The following is a 14,336-nucleotide window of genomic DNA, read 5'->3' as shown; positions in this document are numbered from 1 at the left end:
CTATACCTTTGTAAATCGTACCAACATATTCCTTAAAAATAGATTCAGAAATGATTTTCCTGGTCCTGTTTTGCCGCTTAAATGATGACTTCATACTCGGACCTGTCAGTAAACGTTGCATCACTGGGAATTCCTTTTCCTTCCGGGTTGTTTTTTGTTTGTTGGGCTTTGAACTTTTGGAGAAATTTGTATGTGTTTTTTTAGGTTAGTCATGATTCACTGTTCATGAAACCCGTCTCAAAACACTACAGCTGTTGTTCTTTCAGAGTGATCCCGCTATGATTATTTGGTCCAAAACTATTTTTGGGACTTTAAATTTTTAAAGTAAAAGCCGCCACAACAAAGCGGGAAAAAGTTCCCATCAGATTCGTTTTCTCAGCATCTAAGCATGAAAATATATTATTCTTAATTCAATCTGATCAACTCTCCAGAAATTTGTGGGATAGTGGGAAAAGTCTGAGAAACGGGTTTAAATGTGTTTGCAGCAGCACGATTGATTTCAGGAACCTCCATTGACTGTAAAAAAAATTATTATATACAATGTGGGGAATACACGCACACGAATAAGTTTCCTGACATCACACTTCCTGTTTGTCATGCTCTGGTATATAAACGAGCTGAGACTCATGAATCAGCTTCATAAAGCACAACATCCTCTGAAACCTAAGGACCAGGGCGCGTGCGGATACACAAGACTCCCGAAAGGCCGTTTCTTTCATTCTGTGAGTAAATTGTAATTCTGAAAAAATCAATATTTTTAAATAGTTAAAAAAATGTTAAGATACTTATTAATGTGAAGAAGTGACGTATGGTCGAGTGTATGATTAAAAAAATGACAGAAAGTTCTATGTGAGTATTATTTATAAATAAAAGAGAGATTGGCCCATACGCTTAAAAAAACGTTATTAATAAATTTACAATCGTTTCCCAAAGATTTTATAAAGGGAATTCACACTGGCTTGTGATTATATTATTTTAAATAGATGTTGCAGAACTTACAGGTAGGAAATGTTTTATTAACAGCTTTTGTATAAATCTAAAATAGAAAGAAGTTGGATAATTTTGTTAAGCAAATCCTTTAATATACAATTTAATAAATATGGATTTCCGGACTAGGGTCGTTTATTTTAAATGGAAACCTAAATATAGAATGGAAAACGGATGACTAACTTTCTTCAGCCCACATTTGAACACCTCTGCAGGTTTATTCATGATGGAATCTTGTTAGCACCTTCAAACAAGAATATTGGTTATAGAAACTCAGTCACAAGCGAAGAGTTTTGTTTTCTTTGAAACCAAGTCAAAGATTACTTGATTCCAGTGTGGGATGATCATAAACGGGTGAATTGATTCATAACAGATTTTAAAGCTGTTGTTTCTCCTTTAGATCTCGATGGATTGGGTTTTTGTTATCATTTTGCAAGTTTTGATTCAGCCGTCTCTATCAGGTGAGTGGTAAAATAAATGTAAATATTTAACTAATTTAAAACTGCAAAAAGTAGCTAGGTGTCATAACTATAACTGGACGCCTTTGGTCTCTTCACAGTCTTGTTCACTGTGGAGGCAGGACAAACCATGTACTCATCAGAGTTTGGAGGTGAAGTTGTGATGGGCTGCAGGTTCTCTACAAAGGCATCAAAACCTAATTCTGACCCGAAGGTGACATGGCACTGGACTTCATCTGAGCTGCACCAGGAGCTGATCCGGTTAGATAACGCCGCAGACTACACGGTTTCTCCAAAGTATCAAGGTCGGGTGAAACTTCTCACCGAAGAGCTGAAGAGCGGCTGGGCAAAGTTACAGGTCATTATCAGCTCTGGTGTTTTTTTCAATTTTTTTTCCCACTGCAATAGGCTGTCAATGCTTTCTTATTGAATGATAATGCAACAACTTAATAATTATCAAACGATTGACACTGTAGCTTTTTATCTGGTTAGGATTGGATTAAAAATCTACTTTTTAAACATTTATTCACAATACCTGGTTTTAAATCACTTCTTAAAATTTTCTTGGATCCATGTTCAAAACTGCTTTGCTTATTTCTTTAAAAATATGTTGAAGTGGAAGTTTTAAAAATGGAAGTTTTATGGGAAACCTGTGAGCTTGTGAATTTAAATGGAGTATATTACAAAAAATGTAGTTCTTGTGAAGCTGATTGTGAAAAAAATCAGTTAGTGGAGAAAGATGCAGCTCAGTTTTGATGTCTAAACTTCCACATTTTAAGGATAATTTTCTGTCTGTTTACAGTTGTCAAATCTCAGGATTAATGACTCTGGAACTTATCAGTGTTTGGTTCAAACCACAGATGGAACAGACTACAAAACCATGACTTTATCAGTTAACGGTAAGAAGTATTTTCTTTTTCTTTTAGTTGAACACCACCTGCATTATTTTTACCAGAATAGTCTTGCACAACGGCTGTAGCTCTTCATCATTTCTGGGCAGCTAAAGCTGTAAAGTTGAAAGTAAAACTAAGATGAATATTACTCAATATAGTGAAAAAAATTTCCTTTTTTTTATAATTTACCATAAATCTGTAAACGTGACTAACCAGAACTCTCTTTCCCTCTTAGCTCCTTATAAAACAGTGACCAAAAAAGTTGAGAGGACTGCAGAAAATAAGGTTTTGTTAACCTGCCAGTCTGAAGGTTACCCCAAATCTGCTGTTATGTGGACGGATGGAAGCCGGCAGAGCCAACAACACCCCAACACCAGCGTTGTGTCGACACCAGAGCAGCTTTTTAAAATCACCTCTCAAATACTAGTGAGCGCATCAGAGGAAAACAACTACACCTGCAGCTTCAGCGGGGAAACGTCTGCAACGTTTAACATTCCAGGTGAGTTTTAAGTGCAACTCTTAGCATGAAAACTCGAGGTGAATAGACTAGGAATAAGCGCTTTTCTTGAGAGTTCTAATGGAAAAAGTTGGAACATTTCTTCATCTATCATACATAATCATACTCTAAGAAAATGCATATACAGATACGGTAGTCATATAGATCAGAGGTCCCCAACCATCATTACCAGTTCGTTCGTAGACAGTTAGACGATTACCTTTTTTCTGTTATAAATAATCTGATTCTAAAGGAAGTTTTTTTGAAAAACTACCAGATTCCCTCCACCACATCCAATTTATTCTTGGTGCATGTCAAGTTGCTCGGTCACGTGTCAAAATTCAGCTGTTACTTTCTTAAAGCAGAATTGAAAAATACAAGCTAGCAAAACAAAAATCAAACAAATTGTGAAGTTTTTTTTTTTTTTTAAAGAAAAGAGTCAGAGGAAGCAAAAGAAGAGCCTTCGACTTCAAAATAAAAGAAAGCTGCATTTGACAGAAAACAAAATATGGACTTGTTGTGACAAAAGATTGATTCATTTATATTATTGTTATATTTTTAAAAATACAATATTTAGTCACCTGTTTTTTATCCATTACACCTAAAAGTTGGAAGCGTTGGCTTCTGATTTTTCTAGCTTCCACTTTGACACCAATAGGTTAAGGGAAAATCCCCTTTTAATAGTTCCTACACAAAATCTAGAGTACAAATAAAGTTTAAGCCAGTTGCAGATATTTTACAGAGGATGAAGATAAACTTTACCCTCAGAAGTTAAGGGAAACTGGAAACTTAAAAAAATCAGATGCTCACTCGACCATTGTACAGTGAAAAGACTGTCTGACATTAAACTGGTAGTTGGAATTTTTCTCCTCCATTTGGGTTCAAAATAGTTAAAAAAATTTTTACAGAAACACTTGAAAAAGTTTTTTTTTTTTTTGTATGTTAAATGGAAATATTTTGGATTTATCACTTGCAATAGGTCAATGCTGAAACACTGAATCGATTTGATTCCCATGTATTCAATCCTATTAAATATCTATTTAGTTTTAAACATTTGATTAAAAATTTATTGCATTTGGTTACATAAAGAATTTTCAGATATAAACTAAGCAAAGGTGGAACTTTTATGCTGTCTTTGTGGCAGAACAAATGTTTCAAAGAACATCTGTTAACACAGCTGTTGTCTAAAACATGACATATTTTTCATAGACACAACTATTTTTTTTTGTTCTGACCGAATGAGGGGATTTCCACAGGACTTTGTTTTTGGCAATTTTGGTTCTTTCCAAAACACCAACATTACTCTTTATATACCTACCATGTTAATATTAATCTGTTTGTTCTTGTTTTGTTTTTCTGCAGAAGAAATATCAACTCCTCCTGAAAAAAGTGATGCATCCGTCATTGTTGTGTTCATAGTAATAATACTAATTGTGATCCTGGCAGCTGGAGGCATTACTTATTATCGACGAAAAGGTAATTTTGGACAAACAAATTAAGCAAGATATACTAATTATTTTTAATTAAGCTTTCAGATTAGCACTGATCTGCTGTTTTCTTAGTCTCAAAGATTTAAACTTTGCTCTAAAAAAATGTGCTGAAGTCAGCATTACAGCACATTTTGTTGTTTTTCCCAAACATGAGTAAAGTACCATGCATTTTAAAGCAGTAATGAGTCTAAAAAAATGTGTCACGCTTCAAGTTATGCATCAACCAAAAAGAGGAAGTGTTTGTTTCTGCATTGTTTTATAATACGTACTGACTTGAGCTGGTTAAAATTCAGCAGCATGTGACTTGCTGAGTTGGTTCCCATGTGAGCATGACTCGGCTTGTTTGGTGTTTGTGACACAATTTAATACTAGATGTATCAAGTTGGAAACACCCAGCGTGTTTCTGTGTATCGGGGGGAAATTCCTGGTGTTTGCAAACGAGGCGGTGCTGAATTATTTTTAAGAATGTGCTTAATGCTGTTATCAAATCAAGGATCATTTCACATTTGAATGTATGAAACTGATCAAAGATCAGTTTTGGGGTTTAGAAACATCTGGATGACTTTTTCAAACCTGTGCCAGGAAACTGACTCTTCAGTACCCAGAAGGAGTCATCACTTTTAGTAAACAGAAAGCATTAACTGTGAGCTGCAATAAAAAAAAAAAGTGTTGAAAATCAATTTGAAAGCAGAATAGAAAAGAAGAAACTACTATAATAGTGCAACCTTTTGTGTCATTTTAATTTAGATTTATACAATTTTCATGCTAAAGCTGATGAAAGTTCCCTATTTTTAAAAGTAGATTTTTTTTGGATGAATTGTTTTGTCTAAACAGTGTGATTTCAGAGTCGAATTAAACTGAAATAACTCCTCTATTACAGGGTTCAGGATTCTCGGTACCTCCAAGTGTCTGCCTGTTGATGAGGACCTGTCTGTGTCTGCAGCCTGTGAGTCTACGTTTGGTCTACTTTAAAAATGAAATGACAGATTTCAAAGAGATGACCGTGAAAATCATTGATCCTGTCTTTTCCCATCAGGCCTTCAAACGGATAAAGAAATGAAGACAGTGGAAATAGCTATTCCTGAAGGTAAGACTGTCATTTAGCTTGTAGTTTGGCCATTTTTTTTATTGTTTCTGTCCTTTTTTTCTTTTAAATTTAAAAAATAAGAAGGATTTGAGGAAAAATTACAATTACTCTTTTAAAAAAAATACTTTTGGATAAATGTAGGAATGTAGTATTTAAGTAATTCTTGCCTCACAGCGAGAAGGCCCCAGCTGGGACCTTTCTGTGAGGAGTTTCCATGTTCTCCTCATGCATGCGTGGGTTTTCTCCGGGAACTCCGGCTTCCTCCCACAATCCAACAACATGTTTAATATGTTAACTGGTCGCTCTAAAGTGGGCCTAGGTGTGCATGTGAGCGACAGACTCACAACCTGTCCAGGACGTCCCCCACTTTTGCCCAACAGTAACTAGGATAGGCTCTGGCAACGCCGTGACCCTGAAAGGGTCATAGCGGGTTAAGAAAATAGCTGTAAATCCACTTATGAAATTTGTATTGACAGATTGAACTTCTGTTCTTAAAAGTGTGTTTTCATCTCATCTGTTTTACAGAAACAGCCCCCTACTAGACTCACTCCCAGAAGCAGCGGAGATGCTTTTACCTGAGGGACCATCCAGGGAAAGGATGGACATCGTACCCGCTCACCTCCCTTATCTCAGACCGATGGATCCATCTGGGCTTCAGCTTAACGCGCTTTCTCGTCGGGTTTCAAGAAAGCCGCTTCTTGCAGGAGCTAAAAGTGGAAAGAAGCAAGAGGAACCGAAGACTGTGCTGTCCAGACCAAGTGAACCTCTGCTCGGACTGTTATGATTAGGCGACAAGAGTGTTTTGACAGCCTGCCTGGAGCACTTTACCTTAATGAAACTGAGACTGATGCTTGCTGCTGTGCTGAAGTCTCTAAAAAAAAACAAAAAAAAACAGATCATGTAAACAACCACTAAACACTCTTGTAAGAAATTCTTGTTTTTTATGTATTAGAATGTCTTTATTGCCCAACTATGCTGCAAAATGCATTGAAATCAATGCTTAATATGAACTATGTGCAATAATGGTAGATTTTTATTTAGAGTCAGGAGGATTTTTTGTGCTGAATTCATTTTTGTTCGTTTTTTTAAGATGTTGGTAGTAAGAAAATCCCTTACTTTTTGCAGGAAAAGGCGATTTCAACACTTATGTGTAATAGCTGCGATGGAGCAATTGTTAACAGTTTCAGTTCAGGAGAAAAAGAAAACTCAGGGTCAAGTTCACTCGCTAAACTGCAAGCCCAAGCTTCTTTTTTTATGACTGGGGAAGTAGGTTGACATTACTGGCAAGAGCAGCACTCTTTCCAGTAACAGTAAAGAAGTCATTGTTTTATTTTTGTACCATGTGACCGATTAAATATTTATTTTTTTATCTACTTCATTCTCTGATAAGAGTATTTATTGTGTCCAGTTTCTTCTCCTTTTTTATTTGTTTTATGATATTTCTATGTTATTTATAAGACAAAAATATTTGTCAGTTACTTAATCTGCAAGTTTCATAAAAAGTTCTGTAATGTTCAACATGAATAAACTTTGACAGAATGTTAAAAAGTAATCCAGGAGATCCCCTCTTATACAGAAAATAAATATTTAGTTGACAAAAAAACTTCACCTGAATACTTTGTAATGTAACCCTGGTTAAATATGACAGAGGTCAAACTTCCTGTAGGTTTTTACACACTGTAACTGGTATTTTGGTCCAGTCATCCATACAGATCTTCTCAAGAGCTAAGATGTTTTTTTTGTCTTTAGAATTTAAGTAAAAGCAAACATTAAACCCTATTTTTGCTCATTTGATGTTCTCAAAACCCTTCAAAAGATTGATGAAATGAACGTTAGCCCCACTCCAAGTATATATTTTGCTTTTGTAAAATTGTTCCCAGTAATCTTTAAATCTTATTTTATTTATTTTTTGGGCAAAATCAAAAGCCTTTCCTGTATTTTAAGACATATTTTATGTTTCGTGGTAGTAGTTTATTAGAAATACAATTCTGGTTTGTGGGTGGGACTGTTGACACAGTGACTTATATGTGTTGATATTAACACTTTATTCATGATTTAAAATGATGAATATATTGTATTTATTAATAGCATGCAAAGACTTAATTCATTAACAATTAAAATTATGTAGATCCTGTTTTATGAGAGAAACGCTACGATAAAAAATTTAAAACACAACAAAGACAATTTTCATTGAAGTGAGTCTTTATCACTGTTTCACTGTTTTTTGATCAGGAAAAGATAAAGACAAAACATAAACTTTGAACACAAACTGATCATCTTGAAGTTAAGTCGTGGCTTCTGGACTTCTTCTTTGAAACATTTCACAACTCATCCAAATCAGTGGAATTAAACCAGGCATGTCCAAAGTCTGGCCTGCAGGCAAACATGCGGTCCCCAACACTTTAAGAACTGTGAGTAAGATGTATTTATTGTAGTTGGGTAGATTATGGTATAAACCTGTGAGGGTCAGTGAGAAGAACAGATTTGTTAGTTTCTGTGATCAAAACCACCTCAGAAATATAACTATTTATGTTATTTTTATGTTTACATGATTTAAATTTCCAACTTTAAAGTGAGCATTTAAATAATTTATAATATTTAGAACATTTTATATAAACTCACATTTAAAGTAGACAAAAGTTTTTTTTTTCTCAGACAGATTTTATTCATTTTGTTTCTGGTCTTCATATATGTATATAAAATATGAATATGTATATTAAAAGTATCGTATTTTCAAATTTTCCTTGAATAGTTAATTTGCATTTAATGTTATTATGAAGGTTCAAATAATACAGGCCATTTGTTTGTTCCTCAAACATTTTAACCTCAACTAATTTTTGCAAAAAAGTTTGGACAAATCATGAAATCATATTGGGACAAATCTTTTTTTGTCAAATTTACAAATCCCTCCAGTATTATATAAGTATTTAAAAAAGCATAGCTCTCTCTTCATGACCAGTTAACATTAAAAAGTCCACTATCTTGATTCCCAGTTATGATTAAAAAGCTTTGTGGTCTATTTTTACCTCAAGAAACAGGGACTGTAGACAAATGAGAGTAAATCTTTGTTCTCTTCACGATTCGGAATCACCAGAATTTCTTTGGTCCACATCTGCCAACTACTAAAAGTGTGCATTAAAACTACACATTTCCAGTAAAAAAAAAACAAAAAAAAAAACACGTGGGCAAAGACATGGCTGGTGCCATGGGTTCCCCAGTTTCACCCATTTTTATTTCACCTTTATTTTAGTAGGAAGTCCCTTGAAATAAAATATTTTTCTCAAGCGAAGTCTGGCAAACCAAGAAATGGAGGAAGTGGAGAGAAGACCCAGCCACGGAAAATCTCAACTTCCTGGCCAATGAGGCATCGAGTAGTTCCCCCACTTGCCTCTCGTCTTTCATCCTAAACAACTTCAACAAAGAGAAACTCTCTGAGAAGTTACTCCAAGTGACTCATTCATGAGTACGGTAACTTTCTCTGGAGCTGTCCAGGATGAGAGGTCACCATTGATGACAGGCAGGCGGTGGAATTTCTTGTGTACTCACATTTATTTAACTAATATTTATATTTTAGGTTCTGGCATCAAACATGTATCTCCTACAGACTCTACTGAAATCTTATTTCAGTTTTAAATGTTTATTTTAACATCATTGTTTCTGTTTTATACTAGAGAAATGGGTGGTATCCCAGCATGCATCTTTCTGTAAATCTAAAACTCAGATGTAGTCAATATTCATTCTATTTATCCATTACATGTGAAGTGGAACTCCCCTATGTTTTACATCTGTATAAACCAGTATTAAATCATATATTTCAACAAAATATAATGTCATAGCTGCTCTGACGCTTATAATAAAATAATATTTTTTATTTTAAAAAATTGCTTTAATTTATGCTTAAATTTTTCTGACAAGACTCAAAAGAACAGGAAAGTTTTTTTTACTCAGCCCTGTAACTAATATTTTACTCATGGACATTTTAACCAGTAAGATGGTCATCTTTTAAATTTAGAAATTGCATGCAATTAAAGTGCAAATATAAAAGTGGAAAAAAGGGAAAATTTGACAAATACTACTTGTTTTTATTTGAATCCCCATGTAAAACAGTCAGGTGAACCTTTCACTGGAAGTGGAATACCCGTCTATGAACTTCAGGTTTTGATTTTACACTTTTCAAAAACAGCCGAGTCAGCAGTCCCCTAGAGTTTATTTCCTCTGCAGGTCACAGGTTCCTCTATAAATAGCGCTGGGAGATTCCACCGAAAGTCGGAACCTTCAAAATGTTTACAGTTGTTCAAATATTCAAAAGACTACAACATTTTATGAAATTTTTAAAGAAGTTTTATTGTTCTGAAATGGAAATTTAACCCCTTTATACCTGACTTAATTTCCAATTATATAAGAAAAAATATTCTTTGATGTTTTGCCATTCAAAGTAAGTTAAGGTGCATTTAATAGTTTTATGGCCAAAGCAAACAGTACATTCAAAGTTTTAGAATTTAATTTAATCTAAATGCGCAGCTGGAGATGAGAAGGAACAACAGATAGTGGTTAATTTGGTCAAAGTTAACGCATTTTAAAAAAAAATAAAAATGCAAGACTGTAATTACCTCACAACGAGAAGTTCCTGGTTCAAATCCCGGTTGATTTGGTCAGAAACCGAATTATGACAAATGTGAGTGAAATACTTATGCTTATTTTTCTTTGTTTTCTTTCATCTGTGTGATTTTTTGTTATGTTGTTAACATTTAATGCTTTAAATGAATCAATAAATCAAATTAAATCAAATTAGTCTTAAGAACTAGATTGTCAACAAAATCTTTAACAGTTCTACTGTGTTGAAAACTGGCAACGGTTTTAGAGTTAGTTGGAGCTGAAGTTTGAACTCTGCACAGGGATGTAAATAACTCTGTAAAAATCTTTCTTTCAACAGAGCACGGTGGTGGAAGCATCATAGTATGGACATGCTTGTCAGAGGCAAAATCCAGTTCAGGTCAAAATCTTAAACTTCTCTCAAGAAAGCTGCTTAGGAGAGCAAAACTGAGAACTGTGTGACTGCTCAGCATGTGAGCAGGACCAAACTGCTGTCCAAATGATTAGTCATTCGTTTTAAAAACGCATTGTCATCCTAAAATTGTAGGTTTTAGTGCAAAGTCTGACTTGAGCTCGTTTTAGGTGGATTCCAAAGGGATAAAAACAAATTTGGAGTAAACAGAATATGGAATGTCGACAAAAATAACACCATCAGGTGTGCGGCTATGAGGGACGCGGCAGAAGTGGTTCAGGGATTAGCTCAGAAAAAGAACCTGGCATATTTATACAGGGAAATGTTGACAAAAACGCAAATGAATAAACAAGCGAAGACAGAAGTCTGTCCTTATAATTATAATATTAAAACCATAACAAGTAGCTCTGACTGTAAATATTGTTTGGAATTTTTCATGAATTTTCTGTGGGGAAACTCCATCAGCGGAAGAACAAAAAAATGTAAAGTTATAAAAGGATAATTAAAAGAATTGCCATGTTAAAGTGGACTTAGGTCCGTGGGGTTGTTGTTTATTTTAAAGGATTTTGATAAATTGTTGTTAAACAATAGGTTTTAAGCAGTAAAAATGCACCAAAATCATAAAAAAATGTGGTTTATATTTGTTATTTTCTTTTATTTTTATTTAAATCAACATTTTTTATTACAGCTTACCTCTTTTGTTCCACTAGATGGCATCATTCTCCTTTGAAAACATGCCCAACTACCACAGGGAAATATTGAAAAGGATTTTTGAAATAAAAAAAACATATTCAAATACAAAAAATATATTTATATGTAAATAAAAATGACAACTTCTCATTAATTTTATTAGAGGATTTCTTATCCTTTTAAATCTAAATTTATTGCAAATCTGCCAAAAATATAAAATAAGAATACAATACATTTCTACAATGACTTCTCTTTTAAGGCCTGATAAAGACAAAAACAATCTTATCATGAAGTCAATCAAGAAAAATGGGCGCTTCTTGAAACTAAAACCTCCCTCCTCTTAAAAAAAAAAAAAAAAAAACTAAAGTTTTACCCCCTCTGCCCTCCCTGCTCCCCAAACAAGCCACAAACCACACAAATGAGAGTTTACCCCCCATCACAACTGCGATCTCCTCCTCGCGCGACCCCGATTTCCTCCTTCCACGTCAACCTCTCAGACCAACAAAGTTTCATCAATTGGTAATTAATATTCCAGGGAAGAGAGCAGCATCAGGAAGCAATTATTCAATAATGTATGGATGTAAACGTACACCCCAAAAAAAGCACACAATGCATGCACAGGCACATATACATCACCCTGATCGACTCTTCCTCCCTTCCAAGATCAGGTTACCCTCATGCATTTGATTCTACACACTTAATGTAATGAGTGTGGCTGACTTACACACAAACTTTTACATTTTTTTTTTGTTCAAAGGAATGATTTTCTGAGCTTTAGCCAGATTCTATGTTCTCATGTGTAAAAGCATCAGATTTTAAAGCAACATAATAAGATTGAGCAGTAAATACAATATTTTTATTTTTGATACTGGGTCATCTGGGAGGCCACACTCACAGCAAGCCGTCCACCAACTCTAGTCTACATCCTTGTAACTCTCAGCTGGCATGGGCCCAGCTCGCCTGGTAATTGAGATCAGATGAATGGCAGCAAAAGCAAGGCGACCCGGGTTCTCCAGGACCCACGGTAACCTGGAAGCATTTATTTTATAGGAAAGATGTTTAGTTAAAGGGCAGCGCTGAAGCCTGCAGCCCAGCCCCTCTAATGACCCTCCAAGTCTTCTGCACAAGCCTGGAGATGGAGCCCCGTGATGGATATGACTGGTGAAACGGGCACACACACACACACATGCACACACGGGCTTCCATCCCCGCACACTGTGATGGATACGACTGGTGAAAGCTCTGAACACTACTTCCTGAGCCCTTCACTTCCTTCCTCGCAGGTCTCAGTCAGTCAAGCTGAGCCAGGTTTCACCAAACTAGAGCCGGGTTGGATTGCATATTAACAGGCTTCCTGTCCGCTCGGTTGGCTGCAGTCATCTGCTTTCTTTAAGGTCACGATTATTGATGACCGAGCCTGGACAAAGAAGTTTTACCATGCACTACAGAGAAAAACACATAATTAGAATTATTTTTTTTATGTACACACACACAGACTATTTTTTACATTTTTTTTATTACTAATTTACATTTAAAAATGGACAAATGTATGCATACTCTTATATCAACAAGAAAAATGCAAAATAATGAAATAAAGTGCATGCAATTTCAGCTATAGAAACTGCAAAATGTTGAAATATATCAATAAACATAAACATTTGAGGCAAAAAAATATGTTTTGTCCTGTTTGAGTGTATGTCTATTTCAATTAATTAAAACAAAACCCTGATTTTAACAAAAGAAATGTAAGGTTTTAACATAGGATTACAATTTTAAATGTGTATTTGAAATAAGTTACAGTAGGGATGGTTTCAGAGGATTTAGAGGCGCGTTTATTCGCTTCTTTTTTTTGTTTTTAGATGGAGTCCTCCACCATCTCATCACCAGTGTCCACCCCAGCAGCTCCAGCCCTCCCTCCTTCGCCCTCTCTCCTGCTGGCAGCCCTTGATTACTCTCGTCTCCTGAGGGAAGGTTTAAACTCCTCAAAGATAGCAGTATCGAGGGCACTCCTGGGCTAGTCACTTCAGATCAGAGCGGGGGGAGGAAATGGCAATAGACATAAAGCTAAATATATAATTCCTCCCATGCTGGTAATCACGATGTCCAGACGATTTGAAATGACAGTTTAACCACTTTGGACTGAGGGACGCTTTGTTCAGATCTTGTGTGTGTTGGAACGTCTGTGGCGTGGTTGGGGAGCCTCGCCGTGGGTGTGGAGGCCTACCAGGAGGCCAGTCTACCAGGGGGCAGCACTTGCTCCATTCAGCTGAAATGGCTCACAGACCAGACAGGAGCAATCCTGCGAATGACTGACATGCCGGCAACTCCGGAAGGAAACGCTCTCTCCAACCGCCATTAGTTTACCTGATTATTAGGAAATCCAGCTTCCTCTTTTAATGGTCGACCATTTCCCCGTTTAAGGCCCACCTGGATCGGAGGCCGACGCGTGCTGCACCGTGCCACAATTACACCTATCCATATTAACAAGCCAATCTGCACAAATTATTCCCCTTCCAGCTGGATGCCCCGTCCCAGGAAGGGTCAGAAGTACCCGCGTGGACGTCAAATTCACTTAAATTGTACACTCAATTTACATATGCAGAGATTTCTCTAAATGTTCTCTCAATATCTCCCCCCCCTACATCATCAGTGCAAGGCGAAGAGGGGAGGGCATTTTGTTTTTACATGCTGATTGCATCCTTGATGAGATCTTGAGGGCTCAGATGCTCTCCAGAGGTGATAAAAGGCGACGGGAAGGAGGACGATGAGAGGCGCGTACGTGGGATCAAACCAGATCCGTCCTGCAGGGACGCGCCGCTCAGGCTATAATCAAAGGCAGCTTAAAGGCAGGAGAGCTCACAAACACGTACAGTGGCTATACAGTATAACGACTGTGCCGCCGTTCTTTTCAAAAGACATGAATAATGCAGTTCTGAAGAGGAGGCATGGGATTAAAATACAGACAGAATGGGGACACTTGCATGAAGAGGAACTTGAAGATATTGATTTCAGCATGAATAGAAATGAGATTGTTAGCAGAGCATTGCAGCTCAAAGCTTACTTGTGTTTAAATATTTTATACTTTTTTATTTAAATGTATATTTTAGGCAACACATTTTGTGAAACTTAAAAAAAAGATTAAAATATAAGCCAGCAAAAATAAAGTTGTTTTAGGATGTTCTCGCCCTCTTCATGGAGAGATGACAATAAATGAAAGACTAAAAAAATCC

General features: G+C 36.0%; 1 protein-coding gene across 1 annotated transcript; it reads left to right on the top strand.

The window, feature by feature from the left end:
* Positions 1-542: 542 nt before the first annotated feature.
* LOC112163500 (programmed cell death 1 ligand 1) lies at positions 543-6,787 on the top strand. The gene is made up of 9 exons (XM_024299926.2): positions 543-722; positions 1,388-1,448; positions 1,547-1,803; positions 2,248-2,344; positions 2,574-2,837; positions 4,197-4,310; positions 5,205-5,270; positions 5,361-5,411; positions 5,937-6,787. The coding sequence occupies exons 1-9, from the start codon at positions 597-599 to the stop codon at positions 5,951-5,953; spliced, it is 1,053 nt and encodes a 350-aa protein (XP_024155694.1). The 5' UTR covers positions 543-596; the 3' UTR covers positions 5,954-6,787.
* Positions 6,788-14,336: the final 7,549 nt, after the last annotated feature.

This window comes from Oryzias melastigma, linkage group LG12, assembly GCF_002922805.2.
Source record: "Oryzias melastigma strain HK-1 linkage group LG12, ASM292280v2, whole genome shotgun sequence".
Classification (NCBI taxonomy): Eukaryota; Metazoa; Chordata; class Actinopteri; order Beloniformes; family Adrianichthyidae; genus Oryzias; species Oryzias melastigma.
The sequence above is the reverse complement of the archived record's forward strand: the minus strand, read 5'-3'. Positions and strand labels throughout refer to the sequence as shown.

Coding starts and splice junctions, on each gene's coding strand:
- LOC112163500 (XM_024299926.2), top strand. CDS start 597: ATGCTCTGGTATATAAACGAGCTGAGACTCATGAATCAGCTTCATAAA. Junction 1,804..2,247: donor GCGGCTGGGCAAAGTTACAG/GTCATTATCAGC, acceptor GTCTGTTTACAG/TTGTCAAATCTCAGGATTAA. Junction 4,311..5,204: donor TACTTATTATCGACGAAAAG/GTAATTTTGGAC, acceptor CCTCTATTACAG/GGTTCAGGATTCTCGGTACC.